Raw genomic sequence first — 20,054 nt, 5'->3', positions numbered from 1 at the left:
GAGAAGCAGCAGAGGTTTCGGTAGTCCCTTTGCTGTCTGTCTTAGGCCAGCTCGGATCTTCCAAGTCGGGATCAGCATCAATCTCTACGTCCGCCACGCGTAGGCTCTCCTTATCGCTTCGCATCCTTTGGGTGGTGGATAAGGACGTGCAATGGATAGCGGACACGTTAGAAATCCCCTAAAAGATTTATTTCCGGGTTTCTGGGTGCAGTCCCTCGCATTAGTATTGAAGTATTGAGAGAAACTGGGGCAAATAGTGATACAACCTTGGCAGCCGCTTAAGGGTCTATGGGAAACTGGTGTGGGATCAGAAGGCGACGCGGCATTCCCAGACTCCATCAGTTTATATGTCTGGTTCAACACTGCACTCCCCGATTCACCTTCTCGGGTTCTTCTTCTCTCAATCATTTGGGTTCACAGTAAAATGGCAGCACCACCTGCCCTTTTACTCAAATTAAGACATCAAGACGGAGTTCCTTAAAGTATCTCGGAATGTATGATTTCCTACAGAATAAGGAGAAAGAGGTTGTCTATATGGCATAGCCGATATATTTTTTGAGAAACAAATTTAGGGAAGTGGGTCGACTTCTACATGTTGCAGGATCTTACGGGAAAGGGCTCTGTTTGACCCGGGACCCGATGGTCGAGAAATGAAAGGATGTCTTGTGGCTCCGGAGAATAGCTCAGGGGCAACATGCTCACCTTGGAAACAAGACAACAACGTGGAGCAACACGGGTTCAATCCCTGCATCCACGCTTAGAAACCTCTGGGTTTTAAGCGAGCTATAAAAAGCCTATCATATCATTTCCAGAGGGCAAGGTAAGGAATGGGATTATATAAGCTACACGCTTACTACCTCTTGCACATTTTTTAAGACTGAATATTTACTTCCTCACCATAAATTCCTACTCTACTTTTTTCGCACGGGTGAGCTCTACCCTGCTCGGGCACATCCTCGCCCTGCTGTGGGGAGATATTTGTGGTTTTTTATCCATATGTTTGTCACTTGCCCCATTCACCGATGACTGTATCTAGTGGTTTCTGGTAGATTATCCTGCAATTCTCATCATCCACTTGATCCTGGCTGTATATCCATTGTGCCCAGGAGTCACCCATTGGTTGACGAGCTAAGGGTTCCCGGCCCAGCCTCAACATTTTTTATCTGAGTTCTTGATTGCATGTCTGCTGATCGGAAGCACCCCCCCCCTCTTCTGAAAACTTCATTTACTAAACTCCTCAAAACGTCCTTCAAAGAGCAAAGAATCTGAAAAGGATTGAGGTTCTCTGACCACTGTTTTAAACCTTGGTTATTGTTAAGATGTGTGTCTAGATTCTGGCCTTGTGCAGAGATTTTAGGAGGCCACCCTAGTTATAGTGAACAGGGGAACTCTGAGAGGTTGGATTTCCCGCTGTTGGTTCCGGTGAGAGGTGCCCATGAGCTGTGGGGGCAAGGATTCTTCATGTCGAGTCCAGGGGAAGAGTACAGCACTTGGCGATCGTGAAATGCAAGATTCACCAATACAGCTGTCTTCAGGACACTTCACAGGACAGGGGAAAGAGAGTTCCTGCAACGGCCATCGCACACAGACGACAGTAGGTATCCTTCCAGTTGCGGTTGAAGATGTGCTTCCAGGACAGGATCCCATGTGGCTGGGAGGCTGAAATTAATCAGGAAGGAGGTTAATTTCACAAGATGGCAATCACCAAAGTCCCGGCTACAAACGCAAAACAGTGACTGTTTTAGCAAGGTAGCCCACTGGAGAGCTGGTCAGTCCACAGGGAGGAACAGGGACACTTGCAAAGGCTAAGGATGTCTAGATACTCGAGAACACGTCGAGACTAGTTGGTTCCACTAGTCCAGGGGTTGAAGCACTACACTGGTCCTTCGCAGATCAGGTAGTACAACGGGGCGTCACTGGGCCATTCACGGGGAATAGATGCCAGGCCTCTTCGGATCCTCAGATTGGGATTCTTAGCTCCAATGCTGATCTGCCGAAATGTCTGCAGGAGTTCTCCTTATCCAAAATCCAGCCAGGAGCAAAGTCCAAGCTTGCAAATGGTAAGGATCTGCACCATGCAAACAGCCAGTAGTTGTCCAATTAGAGGCAACCACAGGTTTCACTGATGCCCCCCAGCTACATTCTCTGGCACCATGGATGTGAAGTGGGAACTGTCAGTCCCCCCTTCCTAAGCTACATACACAGTAGCCTGAAAGAGCAGGAGCTTTCCCGGACTAGTGCATGACCATATATGGGATTTCCTGACCTGGCAAGGCAGGAAAAAGACCAAACTACAATATGGACAAAGAAGAAGCAAACATATCGTGGCACAGCCATTTAGGGCACTAGCCACTAGAAATAGCTCAAAAATGGAAGGAATGTATCTGCTGCCACCAGCTTATCTTGAGGCACATATACAAGTAACACCAAATCCCAAGTGTAAAAGGATTGGGTGATACAAACGCATCCCCATTGCACTGCATTGTAAGATATGTGTGCAAGGTTCAAAAGTTAAAAAATGTAAAAGGTAAAATGAAAAAGGGAAACAGTTTCCCAGTACTGATAGCCTGAAGGACTGGTCGGTTTCCCTCTAACAATGAGCGAAAGGCAGGGAAAGTGAAGCTGATGGCTTTATATCCCATGTAAAAAGTCAGGACAGGTTCAAAAACAAAGCAAAAAGATTGGGGGTCCCCAGGAACTATGGATGGAAAGTTGCTAAAGAATCTTTCCTAACAGTTAGCATCATTCTTGTTCTCTAGACAACTTTATACAACCTCAATAGATGCCACATGGGCACCATTGTTTTACGGAATCTCATTTCCATAAGGTGGACGGGCAATTTCAGATGCCAAAAGGCGCCCTGTCCTTCCTGGGGACACGGTGGGTCAAAGTCTGTAGCTAATCACGTGGAGCTGTGATGCACAAAAAGGTCTCAGGTGTACAAGAGTGATGGATTTAAACCTTGAACTTGAATACACATAATAATATAGACATGTATACTTTAAACATACCATTGGTAGTTCCTTGGTGTTACATATAAGAGGTGGGAGAAGAGCACCAGCCTGGGGGCCATTATGGGGAGGAGACAGCATTAACAAATACTCTCCTCCCAGGTGGGATTAAAAATGAAATTCAGAGTACAACCTTGAAAGACCTGAGCAGCGTTGTCCATGCACATCGCCACTGCAAACTACACCTCCAGGCTTCCATTGGCCCCATCAGATCCACAAACCACCAATATTCTCAGGAACAAGCAACGCATGTGTCTCCGCCCTTGCCGCCCAAATCTGAAACCAAGCCCCTATCCCAAATGCCCTGTTATGTACAAAGGGAGGCTTTCACATAACCAGTAGTTTAAAGGTAAAGAACCTTTTATTTGTAAGTTGATGACATAAAACGACCCCCAGCAGGAGGAGTACAATCTTCCCACTAAGGCCCTGCTTCTTCACTGGCTCTCCTTGGAACCCTGCTACATAAGATGCAGTTCTATGTTCTATAGTATCTAAGTGACAATAGACATAGTGAAGGAAATATTATACACTCATGGTTTAACAGGTAAACATTGGAAACACTGCACATCCTAACACCTCTCCTCCTTAAACATAACAAGTAACTGTGTGGGTGAGGACCCACTAAAATTGAAACCTGTAAAACAAATATTGAACAACTGAAATTGAAACCTGTAAAATAAATATTATGCACTCGTGGTTTAACAGGTAAAACATTGGATGCGCTGCAAGTCCTGGCACAAATCAAGAGCATAGATATAGGACATCTAGTGGTTGATTAGGTAGAGTCACAAGAAAGTCCCTGTCTCCAACTAACTGAAGACAAATTAACATTGAAACGGAAAAGCCACCCTTTCCTTATTCCAAATAGCTCCTCCTTTGACCAACACTGACGAACCCAAGTCTTTCACAACTTGCTTGGGTTCAGAAAACAACGAGGCTCCTTTACGAACTTTGGTGGGGAGCTTGACTTTAATCCAATCACCCTCTTTGACCTTGAGTTCCCTACAACAATTCTTCTGATCATACCTCTCCTTGGATCTAACTCCAGCTTCAAAAATTCTCCTTTTTACACTCTCTAGATCCACATCCACCATTTTTAATTTGCCCATCCAACCTGGACATAAATGAGTATTTGGTTTTCTTCCTCTCAAGATCTCAAATGGACTCACGCCTGTGACACTATGGGTAGTTAGCCTATACTGGAATGTGCGTTCCATCACTGTTCTCACCCAATCTCCTCCAGTAGCCACCGCTATCCTAATAGCCTCCATCAGAGTCCTATTAAATCGTTCCACACACCCATTACTCTGGGGATGATATAAAGAAGTATTCACCTGCTCAATCCCATGATTCTCTAAGAATTCTTTAAACTCTCTGGAAACAAGTTGGGTCCCATTGTCAGACAAACACTTTCTTGGAAACCCTTCTCTCCAAAACAGTTGTTCCAAAAATCTGATTATACTACTACTGGATATGTCCTTGAGTACACATACCTCCGGCCATTTTGATAATAAATCCATGACTACTAATAGGTAGCTATCTCTGCCACCACCAATATTAAATGGACCGAGGAGATCCAACGCAATTTCGTCCCAAGGGACACGCGGGGACTCCCTCACTACCATGGGAACTTTTTGCACTTTCAAGCCTTTGTTTCCCTCAATACATTCCACACAGTCTTTGACTTGTTCCTCTATGTCCTTGTCGATACCAGGCCACCAAAATTCAGACCTCACAAGTCCCTTCGTCCTGGCCAGACCTAAATGCCCAACATGGGCCAACTCCAAAACAGACTTCCTCATACCGACTGGCACAACCATCTGGTGACCCTTGTATAAATAACCATCCTGAATCCATAGCTCCTCCCTCACTTTGGCAAAACCATTCATCTCGCCCCTGTGGCTCTTAATTTTACCTTCTGCAACCAGAGTAAGTACTCCTTGATATACAACATCTTCCGTGCAAGACACATCCCACTCACTTTTCTTTAATGTTTCATGCACCTGGAATATTTCTGCACTCTCCTCTGAACTTGTAAAGTCACTATCGTCAGAAATTTCCCTCTGGACAGATCTAGACAAGGCGTCTGCAACCACATTAACCTCCCCCTTTACGTGGAGCATGGTATACTGTAACCCTTGCAATGCCGTGACCCATTTCATAATGCGTCTTGACACTCCCTCCAAACCACCTTTCGTAAAAATTCCAACCAAGGGTTTATGGTCAGTGCAAATGGTGAAACTCCTCCCCCACAAGAATCTTTTAAATTTCTCGACACCCCAAACGCATGCTAGAGCCTCCTTCTCAATAACTGAATATCTAGATTCTGGGCCCTTCAAAGACCTGGACGCAAAAGCCACAGTCTGTAAACCTGTCTGATCCTCCTGCATCAGAACAGCCCCAACACCATAATCACTGGCATCAACAAAAAGCAATGTGGGTTTACTTTCCTCAAATATTTTCAAAATGGGAGCATTGACAATAGCCTCTTTTATCATCAAAAATTCTTTCTTGCACCGGTCACACCATTTAAAAATGACTCCCTTGCGAGTGAGAAATCTCATATTCCTCGACATTTCTGCTAACCCCTTGACAAATTTGCCGTAAAACTCCACCAGTCCCAAAAATGATAGTATGTCCCCTTTAGACTTAGGCTCCTCCATTCTTTTTATGGCCTCAATAGTCTCCTCCTTGGGTCTAACCCCTTCCCCAGTGATCTCATGACCCAGGTACACCACTTTGTTGGCTTTAAAAGTACATTTTTCCAAGGCAACGGTGAGGCCTGCCTCCTTCAAAATATCCAAAACTCTTTTCAAACGAACATCATGCTCCTTCTCATCGCTCCCACATACAAGAACATCATCCTGATAACACATCACCCCTTTTTCACCCCCAAGTAATTTATGCATAATACTCTGAAACACACTTGCGGCTGAGACCAAACCAAATGGCATGCGAACACACCTGAACAATCCAATCGGGGTGATGAAGGCGGTGAGATCCCTGGAATTAGGGTGCAATTCAACCTGATGGTAGGCCGATTTAAGATCTAGTATGGAGAACACTTTTGACCCAGCTACTCCCACCATCAAATCATCTATTCGGGGAAGAGGAAACCTGTCTGCCACAACCATGCTGTTTAGATGTCTAAGATCTATACAGAGCCTCAAAGACCCATTGCCTTTTCTGACTACAACTATAGGACTGACCCATTCAGATGCTTCTATCTTTTCAATGACACCATCTCTTTCCATTCTCTTGAGTTCTTCCTCTACATCTCCTCTAAGAGCAAGAGGAATAGTTCGCAGTTTTGCAATCTTAGGTACAGCTCCTTTCTTTAGGCGAATTACATGTACAAAGCCCTTAAGACACCCCAATTTCCCAGATAACGTGGTTTGTATCTCTGTGGGCTCTCCTCCCGCAACAGACATTACCTGCTCGGGATGACTTGCCTCAAGCCTTATCTTCAATTCAGCTTGATCACTCCATGACAACAATTCACCCCCTCTGTTGGTAACATACACATAACCTTTGGCCTTCCTGTCCTTAAACTGTAATTCAGCATCAAAGCAACCTATAATATCTATGGGAACATCTCCATAAGCATTTGCTTTAACAGTATTTTCCCACAGAGTACAACTATCGAATTTGTTCCTCCACACTTCCACACTTATCAAGGTGTAGTCAGCACCACTATCCATTAGCATGCGTACTGGTACACCTCGAATTACAACCTCAGCATAAGGTTTCTGCGTTTTCACTCTGCCATTGACAGCATTCACTGTAAATACCACTTCTCTGCCATCCTCACAATATGACTCATCTTCATAACTTGCACTTATTTCATGCACTTGATTTGACCCAGCATTAAAATTTCTACAACATCGGGCAATGTGCCCTCTCACACCACACTCATTGCATATGATATGAATAGCAAAGCAATCCTTATCCGAGGCTATATGCGACAAGCTTCCACATCTAAAGCATCGTCTCCCTGGAAAACCTCTGGATTGTCCTGAATCCCTAACCATCTTGAAAGAATTCATGTCTTTGGGAATCCCTCTGCTATCTTTTGCAGGAACCCATTGACGCCATCCTCTGCCAGTTGCCGGTCTGTTCTCTTCGCTCCTTTTAGCATTCTGCGAGGCGCGTCTTGGATTCCACGTACTCTGCCTCTGAACAACCTTTGACACCTTCAGCACTGAACCCTGACTCTCATCCAACTTGGGTTTACCATTGTTCACAGTATCCGATTGAAGAACTTCAATGCACTTATCTGTGTGTTCCACCATTTTCGCTATCTCAATTGCTCGATCCAAAGAGGGGTTCCTCTCTTTCCATAGTTCTTTCCTAATACTGTCATTGGAACATTTAATCATTAGCTGGTCTCTCAAGTGCTCATCCTGACAGTGAGTGAATTTGCATTTCACTGCTAAGCCCCTTAAAGCCGTGACAAAATCCTCGATACTTTCCCCATTCTTCTGCTCTCTCGTGGCAAATTTATATCTTTCCAATATAATGTTCTCCTCCACTCTAAAATGCCTGTCCAGTTTGGCTAATGTCCTTTCATATGGACCAGCATCCAAAATGTCAGAAGGCTCCGGCAATCTCTTTAAGACCTCTTGGCCTGCAGTTCCCAAACAGTGAAATAGCAATGCCTCCTTGCGCTCATTGGAGTAGTTGGCACCAAACACTGCTAAGGCATATTTGCTGAATCCTTCCTTCCAGTCTTCCCATCTAACCCTGGGTTCACCTGGCACTGCCAGAAAAAACACAGGAGCAGGCACATTTGCCATGTCTCAAAGTTGCAGAATAGAATAACAAGCTTGCAATTCTGGTTTAACCAAAAGAGCTCCCACCCACACAGGTAGGTGACACTAATTAAAAGATAGCTGCTTGGTTATCTACTCACCCTGGAGCGCCTCACCAGGGTCATCGGCGGCGACTCCTTTCTCAACCTTGCTCAGCGTGGGGCCAGGGTGTCCAATGGCCGCTCGGAAAACACACAACCCAAAATCCAATTATAAAAGTGCCAAAGCCGTGTCTTTGCCAGCCCAGTCTCCACAAGTTCAACAAAATTGCAGGGGTCCAATTCCAGCTCCCATGGACCACGGAGACTCCAGGGGTTTTCCTCTGGCGCTAGCAATGTCCCTCCGGTGGATGCCACACACTGGATGTCAGGCCGTCAATAATCCACTGAAAAAGGCCCTCCCTCAGGCAAGTCAGGCTGGCTCCGCTCCACAGCCAGCACACTAGATCTGTAGAAAAGGCGCTGGGGGTCGTCCTCGGGGTCCCAGTCAAAATCCTCGTCGCCAAATGTTATGTACAAAGGGAGGCTTTCACATAACCAGTAGTTTAAAGGTAAAGAACCTTTTATTTGTAAGTTGATGACATAAAACGACCCCCAGCAGGAGGAGTACAATCTTCCCACTAAGGCCCTGCTTCTTCACTGGCTCTCCTTGGAACCCTGCTACATAAGATGAAGTTCTATGTTCTATAGTATCTAAGTGACAATAGACATAGTGAAGGAAATATTATACACTCATGGTTTAACAGGTAAACATTGGAAACACTGCACATCCTAACATGCCCCTTCTTCCGGAAGGTGTAAACGTGTCCTCTAAGTGTGTCCTACCCCAGGAAGAATAACAGAGGCAGCGAAGACACATTACAAGATAGGTCTTGCCAAACTGCATGTCCTACACACTGTGTACCATAGGCTAGCATAGCATAACAGAGTGTCCCACCAAAGGTCCTGGGGTTCCACGCCAGTAGATGCACACCGGTTGGGGGGGTATGGGGTAGGACTGCCCCGCCCCCTGGTTCCCTGTGAAGTGGACTCAGAGGGGAAAAGCTGACCGTACCTTATTCTTTTTAGTGGCAGCTGGTGGGCCGTGCTTCTCTGGGGGCTTCGTGGTGGGCCGTTGGTTCGGGGGCTTCAGGGAGGTGCTCCTCAGTTCACTGTTTTCAGCTCTGGGCTGTGAGACAGGAGGGAACACAGGTGGATTGTTATCAGGGCTTGAGCAAGCTCCCAGTAATGTCTGCATCACATGAGACCTGCACAGGACCTTCAACCCTCCCACCCCTTGCAGCCAATCCCGCAGTGGCGTCACCACGAAGGACATCTGTCCAGGTTCCCAGAGATGTGTGCTGTGCAATTTTGTCCCATCAACAAGAGCAACCACAACGCAACAGAAGACACCTTCATGTCAGCAGCAGAACACAAGGCACACAACTACCTGATGCCTACGTTTAGTTCCTGGAAATCGTCAGTGTGAGATGTTCTCAATACCAGGTGTTTATAATAAATCCAGACAGCAGGACTGGAGGATCCTGCACCACATTTGGAAAGTTTCACTTTTGCAACTTATCCACATCGTTAAGAGGTGTCTTTTTTTTGTGTTCAGATGATGTGTAGAAGCTTCGATAACACCCTACCTCTGGCACCATCTTTTACTTTCTTGAGATAACAGAACAGGACAGTGGCAGAAAGAAACTTTCTTAGTTGCAAGAAAGGGGCCCAGGTGGCCTTTGACTCTTTAAAAGATACGTATGCTGGAAAATGAGTGCCAGAAAATGAGAAAACCGTTACAGGGCCTAAGAGACAGAGGAATGACCATTAGCCTAAAGTACGTTTTCAGGGCCAACTCATCCATCCAATAACACTGTAGTGCATGGAGCATAATTGAAGGACGGTATCCAGTTAAATTGCCGAATGCACATTCGAATGCCTTTTTGTCGAAAACAAATTTGCCAAAAAAAAATCCGAATGTGTTTTTTTTTTATTTTATATGTTTCTTTTCGGTTTAGTTAGTAATAAAAAGTGTAAATAAAAAAAAAACGGGGTTGGGGGAACCCCCCCAAATAAAAAAATAAAATTAAAAAAAACACCCAGGTTCTAAAATGGTGCATTCTCAAGATAACCTTGAGAAAGCACATTTTGGTGTGAAATGGCGTTGTGTTGTCCTTTCAATCAATCCTCCTCCTTTCGTTGGCTGTTTGAGCTTGCGTCTCGGCTGTGAGACCGCTCTCGGGCAGCACTGCGCCCCCTGCAGTGCCTCCCTAGTTCTTGCAGAGTGTTTGCACTGAATTCCAGTTATCTTTGGGTAGTAGCGGCATGAGTGTGGAGTTGACATGGAGACTCATTGCTTGGAGACCAATTCTATAGTAAACGGTAACCTATGAACATTTAGGCCAAATCCTTCCAACCATGACCTCATGCGCAAAGCTGCCCATATTGGTTCCACAATCACACCCGTTGTGCCGCTGCATTCCTTGACTGCACTGCACGCACCGGCGGTGATATTGGGAACACTCAATTGGTTCTTAAGTGGGAGACTATGCAAAACGAAAGAGGTGATGGCTGGAAGGTTTAGAATGAATCTTAACCACTGGCATTGCTCGGGGCAACCCTCCAGACCATCGTTCTTCGCCTGTCAAGCCAATTCTAAAGGAGAAAGACCAAATGCAAATCAGGCTTGGCCCCGCCCCAAAATGGGCAGTCCAGCCAACTTGCTTGCTCACATCCCTTCTGCACGAGACCACAAGCATCCCCAGACATGTTTCAGCCTCATTGAGCCTCGTCTGGAGGAGTAGCTTGGGTTTCTAAGCCCAGCAGGCACGGGACCCACGTCTTGGCATACCCGTCCCACTCTGGGTGACTAAGTAAACCAAAAGAGGTGATGGATGGAAGTTTTTGGGGGAGACTAAGGTCGGAGTTCATGCAAATACCCCTCTCCTATACCTCTGTTCTGCACTGTTGTCTATTTACGTAATGTCATGCACATTATGGTTTGCTTGAGTCAAGCAGGGTAAATAAGACATGGAATTCTTTGCCTTGAAATGTTGCGCGGTACAACAATTACTTCCTGACAAAAGTTGCTGAGTTATTTGATACATTCAGATTCTGTACACTGCAGAGTCCCCACTCATTGTTCATGGGCGCGGTGACTTAAAATCTTCCTACACATGCAGTCCTTTTCCATGTTCCTTCGAGAAAGAACTGAACTAGAGCAAGTCGGAGGAAGCAGGCAAAGACACTGGAGCTGCCCAAGCCTAAGCAGGAGGAGAAGGGGAGGCACTGTCAGCACAAAGTAAGCAACATGATGAAGAAAGGGCAGGCAAGGGTTGGCACTGGTAAGGGATTGGGGGAGTGGTGAAGACTGGAAGCTAAAGTAGTCCAGCAAGGAAGATGAACAGGTGTAATTCCCAAACCCTGGCATAAGGGGATGATAGACCTTCTGTTTAGAAAAGGAGACTAATTGTTGCCTTCATCATGTAGACAAATCTGTCTTCTTGATGTTGCATCCAAATTCAGGATGCAAAATGTGCACTCGCCACTAGCAATTGGCTAGTAATAATGGACTCTGTGCGAGTAAGACTGGGATTCTGTCTGTATACAGAGAATTGAGGTGGCAAGTAACTTTTTATGAATGGCTAGTAGCTTGCAACTTTAGATTTTTTGACCCTGTCCAAATTGCTTAGGCGACTTAAGAGAAGGTCTGGAGACCCTTGAACAGATGATCAAACTTTATCTTTTTGCAGGACAGTATTTCTTCCTTAGGGAGTCTCACGTCTACCTGGCCTTCGTGGCTTGCTCCTAGGCCTTTGAAATGATCAATGGGCAGTGGTTATCGAGATCGAAGGAGGCCATTGGGTTCCCTCCATCGATTCTGGGGATTATCTTAATGCTCCAAAATGCAGTGGCCAAGGTGCTCTATGGCCCAGAGGGAGGTGTGGGGGTGGGCGGGGGGACCATTGCATTCTTCCCTAATCCAAGAGGCATCTGCCAGAGGTGTGTCTTGGCACCCCTCCATTTCATTTAAATGACCACTTGCATCATGATGAGTTGGTATCTCAAAATGTTGATGTGTTCTAAACAGAAGGGGTGCCAGTATGATTACTGAGTTAAGCAGGGCCATAGCATCCTACTGGCCGGAGCTCTGCAGTGACTTATTGTTAAATAGTTCATGTCAGAACTTGCGTTTACAAACACTGCTATTAAGAGCAAAGGTCATTTGGGTCAGGTCACGCGGAAGTGCTCCCTGCTTTCACCACTGCTCTTTGCGATTGCGACAGACCTTCTGGCCATGCGATAATGCAAGTTCTACTGAGGCCGCGGGTTGGCCTTGAGGCAGGGGAGTGACATTTTTTCACTCTATGCCGATGACATTATATTGTATTTTAAGGATCCCGTAGACAATCTAATCTCATTGACAAGGGAAGTGGAAGGTTTTTGGGAACTTTTCTGGACTACGAGTCAATTGGTCAAAATTGAACATATTCCCGCTCAATGATAACACGAATCAGCCTTCGGACATAGGCTCCTATAAATGGGAGCAGTCTTCGGTTTCAGTATCTTGGAGTCAGAGTGAGAGGGAGCCATACCTCTCTTTTACAGGATACCCATCTCAGATATCTAAAGGTCCTTCGTAGTAAGGTCAGCCGATGGAGCACGTTGCCCCCATCCGCCTTGGGCCGTATTGTTACTGCTAACAGTGATTGTGCCAAAATGACTGTATTATTTCCAAAATATACTGGTCCTGATGGGGATGTCGTTCTTATTGGAACACAAATCTCTATTGGTGAAAATGACTTGGCTTCCTAACCCACCCTGCCCCCACCCTGTGAAGTGGGGGACGCTTGTGAAACCCTAGGGTCGGACAGGACTGGGGTACCCCGATATGGAGTAAAACGTCTAGGCTTCTCAACTCTGTTTTCCTTCCATTGGATTCCAGGATTATTAGTTTTATTATTATTTATTTTTTGTATTGCGCAACACGTCTAGGGGCCTCAGTGCAAAAGAAGACAGATCCTGGTCAGAGTGAAAAAAGAGGTCAAAAGCCGAGAAATAGGCATACAGAGAGAGAGCTAATTATTAGAAGTGAAAAAATATGTTTTTAAGACTCTCTTAAAACGAGAGAGAATTTGGAAGATTGCCCAGATCCAGGGGGAGAGATTTCCATAGCTTTGAGGTGTACACCTGGAAACAGGTGCCAAAGTTCTTCAAATTATGTCTTGGTACAAAGAGTTTGTTGACCCTACTAGAATGAGGAGTGCGCCCAGTTCTTGTCCTACACAACCGGTTCTTAAGATACCTCGGAGCCTTGTCCGTCATACAATTGTATGCTAGAGTAAGCATCTTATGTGAGATGCTTTGGCGAATTGGAAGCCAATGCAACACTCTCCTTGAATCCGAGACAGGGCCTCATTACAAGTACTCCGGTCCGGAATTAACACTGCCGGTAAAACCATACCGGCACCGTTTGCATGTCCGCGCAATCATGACCCGCGGCCCCGGTAATAGCACCACCCTAAACCGCCACCGCGGAAATAGGGTTCCCCTTAATTCCGCCTGCACGGAAACCCCTCCGTTACCGGCAACACGAAACACCGTGAGCATCACAACTAGCGCGGACACGGAAATACCGGGAAAAAAATGGCGGAAATACCGTGATCACGGTGGCGGAACCGCCGCCACCGCGAACATGGCGTTATACACTGCCGGCTGAACTGAATCAGGGCACAGGTGCACCAAATCAGCCCAGCTGGACCTAGCAGGCCACTGGGAGCCTACAAAAGGGCCACACCCAGCCCAACACAACACAGAACCATGCAGGCAGCAGGGCTAGTAGCACTGGGACTGGGCCTACTCAACCAACAGGCAGTACTGCACATGGTGGCAGCAATGGCGCAGAGGAGGAGGCGTAGGCGGAGGAGGCGCAGGCGGCAACCAGCCAACCCTGCAGCTATGGCAAACCCCATTGCCCAGCCAGCCCGACCCCGCCGCCAGCCACCAATACCACGCATCAGGGCCTCACCCTGGAACCTCACCCCAGGACAGATCCACACCCTATACCGGCTGGACCGTGCAACAATCCTGCACATCACCGCCATGATTGAGGACAACATCAGCAGCCTAATTGACACCCCCACTGCCATCCCCCCCCTCTTGAAGGTTGTCTCAGTTCTGCATTTCCTTGGCACTGGCACCTATCAACACACGGTTGGTGAGCTGCACGGCATATCACAACCGTGTTTCTCAAAAGTCCTGGTACAGGTACTGGATGCCATGTTGCGCCATGTGTCGGAACACATAGCCCTACCCCGCACCCTCCCCGGGGTCATTGCCACCAAGTTGGCCTTCCATGCCATAGCAGGCATGCCAAATTGCATAGGCGCAGTTGACTGCACCCACGTCGAGCTGACAGTACCACATGCAATTGAGGCGGTGTTCCGCAATAGGAAACAGTATCACTCCTTGAATGTCCAGATGGTTTGTGATGCCATGCAACTGATTACACACTGCTGCGCACGTTTCCCAGGCTCATCACATGACTCAATGGTACTGCGGAATTCCACGTTGCCACGGTACATGGAACGCTATGCCGGACAAAGCACGTGGCTATTGGGTGAGTACAGCTGACGATGCTACAACCCTGTCGGAGTGGTGTGTGTGTGTCCAGGCAATGAGCATTGTGAGTGTGCCGCTGTGACCGCACATGCATCACCCCCCTTCCATCTACCAAATACACAGCGGATGCCAAACATCATGAAGGAAGACATGACAGGGCACCACAATGTGCCCGTGCACACACTGCCACAGCCAATCCCGTCACTGTCCCATGAACCCTGTGCCACTGCAGACACCCACCCTCAATTGAAACACTGCCCCAAAAAGCACGAGAGGCGTGTAAATGATACGACGAGTATTTACTACTTCCGTACAGTGAAGTCACTCTGCCATGTGTGGACAGCACTGCACCATGACATGCACACAATCAAATGTCACCCGCAGGGCACAGCAAACATGCAAGTTAATGTGTAGGCCCATATGCAGTCAGCGACATTCCTCGTGATGGCCAAAACATACCTCCAGACACTGCATGGTTCATATGCATGAATGAATGATGATACAAGAATGCACAGCAGCAGATGAGGACATGATGCCACAAACACTGACATGTTCCCCCATCTACATCCCATGTAGGTGATGCGGGATATGCACTCACGCCATGGTTGATGACACCTGTACGGAGACAAAGGAACAGGCATGAAGAGGCATACAATAGGGCACATATCCGCACACGTGGAATGATTGAGAGGACATTTGGACTGCTGAAGGCCCGTTTCCGCTGTCTGAGCAGATCTGGCGGATCACTGCTGTACAGCCCAGTGAAGACGGGCAAAATCACGCTGGTATGTGCCATGCTGCACAATATATGCCTGCGCAGGAACATCCCAATGCCACCAGACGCAGATGAGGAAGATGGGGATGGGGATGGGGATGGAGATGGGGATGGAGATGGGGATGGAGATGGAGATGGGGATGGGATGGCACCGCCTCCCCCTGGGGGTGCACATGATGGCCAGAGAGCACGGGATGCCCTGATTCGCATTTACTTTTGAGTCACAGCACATTCACAGTAATGCACAAACATGGTGACGACAATGAATTAATAGTTGCACTGCAAAATAAATGATCAATGTCCACACATGTATGTCTTGATTTGAAATGGTGATGTATTGATGTAATAACAACAGGGAAGAAGGTGCATTGGTTAGGGAAGCTGTACACCCGGGGCCACCCACCACCCAAACGTGCCCACCCCCACCCAGAGCCCATTGTCCAAACCCCCAAAACTACCTACCCCACCACCCAAACGTGACCACCCCTCTCACACCCTTGTAGTCCACATGTGTCCTGCACTGCCCCACACACATGCCATCACTTCCGTGTGCGCTTCTGTGCAACCTTGCCCAAGGGACCCGTTAGCCTACTCGAGCGCCTCCTTGGACTGGCAGTAGTGGAGCTGGATGGGGTGGTAGTGTTTGATTGGCCAGAATCAGGGATTGAGGGCATCCGTGCCAGATTTGCCTGTTGGCCAACCAACATGGCCTCCACAAGCCTGGAGGTGTGGTCATTGCCCTCCCGCACATGGCGTGCAAGGGTCACTATGGTGCTCGCAAAGCGTCCAATGGACCTCGACAGGCGACGCACTGAGGCGCTGTAGCTCTCCCTCTGCAGCCTGGATTCCTCTAGCTGCCTCTCCACCAGCTGGGTGAGGGTAGCCTGCTGGTCCTCCATCCGCTGCATGCGGGCATTCAGTTCGGCCATGGATGGGGTGGGCGACCTCATGGGACTCCCCAGTGAAGTGGGGCTGAACCCCAGCTCATGGAAGGAGCCCAGGTCTTCCAATGTGGGCATCTCCCCCTGTGGCCCTGTTTCCGAGTGCTCTTGCGGGGCACTGTTATCACTGCAGGCCGCCCCCTCTGCAGTGCTGCTGCCTTCGGTGTTTTGTTGGGTGGCCATGATAGGTTCCTGTGGCACCTGTCTGGACTCAGCCAGTGTGGAGATGGTGGGGATGTTGGTGGTGGTGGTGGTGTGATGCACATCTGTGGTGGCTGGTAATGTGGCCAGAGGTGCAGAACTGCCGGCAGCATCCTCCTGTGTGGTGGCGGTGGCTAGTGTACTTGCCGATGCTGATTGGCTGGCCTGTTGTGCAGTATCACTGTCACTTGAAACGGCTGTGGGGACACAAAGGGCATGCAATTAGTGTTGTTGTGGTGGCAGATGGGTGCATCACATGTGTCATTAAGATTGTACATTGAATAGTGTTAGTCACATGCATCTGATTGCTGGTGTCTGCATTCAGTGATATTGGTTGCCATACGGATCATAATGGGTCCTTTGGCCCACACATGCACTGCCTGGGGGGGGGGGTTGTTAATGGGTCCTTTGGCCCAGTACTCACAACTGCATATTTACATGTGGCATTCATGTTTGGGCACTTACCGGCATCTGCAGGTGGGCTCACTCCTGCCTCAGCCTGCCCAATCCCATGGATTCCCTCTAGGTGGAGGACGCTGCTGCAACGCTCCTCCCATGCTTGCAGCCTCAGTGGGGAAGGGGGTCCTCCGCCTGTCCCACTGCTGCGTTGGCGGTGCGTGGAAATGAGGTTGCGTACCCTCAGCCTCAGGTCATCCCAACGCTTGTGGCAGTCCTTCACGCTCCTCACTGCCACGCCCACAGCGGTGCACTTGCGTGCAGCTTCGGCCCACACCTCCTTCCTCCGCTGCTGTGTGGCACGCCGTTGGTCGGCGCTGAACAGCATCTCAGCATTGTCCACAATGTGCTCCACCAAGACGGTTAGCTCCGCCTCGCTGAAGCGCTGTTTGCGCTGCCTCTGAGCAGGAATCCTGGCAGACATGCTGGTGGTCCCTTTTGGCTTCTCAGAGTCAGGATTGTGCTTGTGCTGGCTCTGGATGGCAATGGATTGTGCTTTTATATGATGGCTGCCTCTCTGTTTCCTGTTTTGGCGATCATGGTATTTCCAGTTCCGTGTCCGTGGCGGCGGAGGCGGAAACGGGTTTTGCGCCACTTGTGGCTTCGTTATTTCCATTTCCGTGGGGTATTCCGTGACGGCGGTAACAACGTTTCCGAGTCCGTGTGGTGCGCGCGACCGACAGCGTGTAATCGTGCGGTTTTTCCGCACCCTTGCGGACACGGAAACGTTTTTACCGCCATCACGGATTTTGCACGGTCCCGGACTGGCAGGTTGTAATGAGGCCCATGGTCTCATGGGTCAAGATTCCCAAAATCTCTTACTGCCCCATTCTGGGCTGTTTGAAAGTTCTCAAATTATGTTTAGATGTACCTGCACAAAGACTATTACAATAGTCGAGCCGAGAGTTAACAAGTGCAGTAGCCAGCGAAGAAAGATGTTCAGATGATAGGTACGGACTAATCTGTCTAAGCAACTGGTTAACGTAGGCACAGGACATCTTCACATGGTTCACATGTCGCTTCCTTGTTAATCCAGAATCCAAGATAACGCCTAATGTTTTCACAAAGGGACTTACTGGGATAACACATCCTGATATTGAGAAAAGGCTATATCTTGGATCTAACGTTTTCATCCCTCGACTAGAACTTACAATCGTGATCTCTGTCTTTTCTTTATTCAGTGCCAATGAGTTGACTGACATCCAATCCTTGATCATATTATAGGTGTCATTAATAAGAATGAGTCCGTCTCAAAGTCACCAGAGCTTTCATAGACCAGCTGGGTATCATCGGCATAGTTGGTATATTTGATGACGACGCTGTCCAGCTGGTCAAAGAGTGGGCGCATGTACACACTGAAGAACAAGGGTGACAAACGGGCGTCATGTGGGACGCCGAAAGACGGTAGCTATGGATGGGCTTGAAAACCACTCATTTTCACTGTTGCAACTCTTGCCTATCCAGGGCCCAGAAATGAGATGAACCAAGAACGCATGGTCCACCAAGTCGAATGAGGCAAAAAAGTCATGTAACATAAGAAGTGCACCCCTACTATTGTTGGCCATCGCCACCAGAATCTCCCGCAATTTCAACATTGAGGTTTCTGTTCCATGCATCGCACGGTAGCCAGACTGACGTGTATGAAGCAAATTATTCTTTTCCACATGCCCTTGAAGCTGTAATTAAGCAACTTTTTCTCGAATTTTCAGCAAGTAAGGAACATTAGTAATTGGTCTAACTTCCTGTAGCCCCAGGATCTAAAGTCATTTTTTCCAAGACCGGGGTGATCCAGATTTCTTTAAGACTAATGGGGACACACAAATTAGTTATAGACGAGTTGATAATTCTAGTAATTAACAGGAAGTAATTAGCCAGTAAGATAGCTCAGCGGGTTGAGTGCTCACTGCTGCGATCTGAGCGTGATCTGCAGGTCGCAGGTTCAAATCCCGGCAAGGCCAACTCAGCCTTTCATCCTTCTGAGGTTGATAAATGAGTACCAATTTCGGTTGGGTGATATTGTATGTAAATATGTGCTCTGTAAAGCGCTTTGGATTAAGGTGCTATATAAATAACACATCATTATTATTATCATATATAACCAGCCCGTGTAGTGAGTTTAAGCTCATTCACAATATCAATCAGGGACTTTTTAGGGACCGAGCTCAGGCTGATTTAGGGACACAATCACTGAGAGTAAACATTGGACCCATAGTCCTAGAAATATTCTCAGTACTGTGGGCCATCACCAATCTATGGCTGGTGATGGTGGATCTTTATTTTGGCAGAAAATCTGTCTTGGATTTCTTGACACCAAGAATTACTAAGAGGCACATTGTTGGTAGTGCTTTTTTTTACCATCTAATTCACGCAAAATGGAGAACAATTCTTTGTTGTCCGATTTAGCATTGCTAATTCTATTTGAATAATTTTCCTTTTTGCAGCCAAGATATCCTTTATATAGTCAGCAGCTGCTGATCTATAAGAAGCAAGAGGAGCCCTCCATTATCCACGAGTGAGAATTGAGAGGGGATCGGTTCATCCTTATTCTCTGCAGGGCTGCCTAGTTTGTTTGTTTGTTTGTTTATTTCATTTATATAGCGCTCCAGACCCAGAGGTAAGAGGGCGCTTTTTGACAGGTTACAGAAACAATGTGCATATATTATACAGTTGTACATTTGTGCAATTTTAAACAGTTACAAAAACAATATATATATAATTAGCAGTTCTACATTTGTGCCATATGTACAGTATATACAGTTTGCATTGTTATAGTTAAAGTGGGGCAGTGTCGTCAGTGTAAGAGATAGGCAAAGGTAGAGTTAATTTTTCTCCAATAACCAGCCAATGACTTGTTTCCTGAAGGGTTGAAATGATTTGGTTGATTTAATGTTAAGTGGTAAGGTGTCCCACAGTTGAGAGGCCAGAACCGTGAAGCTAGAACCTCCAGCTCTTTTTAAGGTAAATCTGGGCACTGTAAGGCATAGCATGTTGGACGATCTGGTAACCCTAGTAGCTGATTGTAAGGTGAATTTGTTGGAGAGATAAGGTGGGGCTAGGTGGTTTAAGGCTTTGTAGGTGAGGCATATAGTTTTTAGGTCAATGTTTTTGTTGTATAGAGAGCCATTTACAAGATATTCTAGAAGTGGAAATGTGCTCTCGCCTGGGGATGTTTAGTGCTGCTCGTAGCGCGTTATTTTGGAGTACCTGTAGTTTGTTGATTACGGATTGGTTGGCATCTAGGTAGAGGCTGTTGCAAT

General features: G+C 47.3%; 1 protein-coding gene across 18 annotated transcripts in view; it reads right to left on the bottom strand.

Moving 5' to 3' along the window:
- RIMBP2 (RIMS binding protein 2) overlaps positions 1-20,054 on the bottom strand; it is a 2,252,680-nt gene that overhangs the window by 2,094,614 nt on the left and 138,012 nt on the right. For 16 of the 18 annotated variants that reach the window (XM_069620091.1, XM_069620095.1, XM_069620096.1 and 13 more), the window contains exon 3: positions 8,876-8,989. The exons of the other annotated variants lie outside the window; for them this stretch is intronic. In XM_069620091.1, coding sequence (XP_069476192.1) covers positions 8,876-8,989 — 114 coding nt within the window. The remainder of the gene's footprint in view (positions 1-8,875; positions 8,990-20,054) is intronic. 18 annotated transcript variants of the gene reach the window in all.

The sequence above is a fragment of the Ambystoma mexicanum genome, chromosome 10, assembly GCF_040938575.1.
Source record: "Ambystoma mexicanum isolate Mex_15411 chromosome 10, UKY_AmexF1_1, whole genome shotgun sequence".
NCBI classification, from domain to species: Eukaryota; Metazoa; Chordata; class Amphibia; order Caudata; family Ambystomatidae; genus Ambystoma; species Ambystoma mexicanum.
This window is presented reverse-complemented; position numbering and strand designations above follow the sequence as displayed.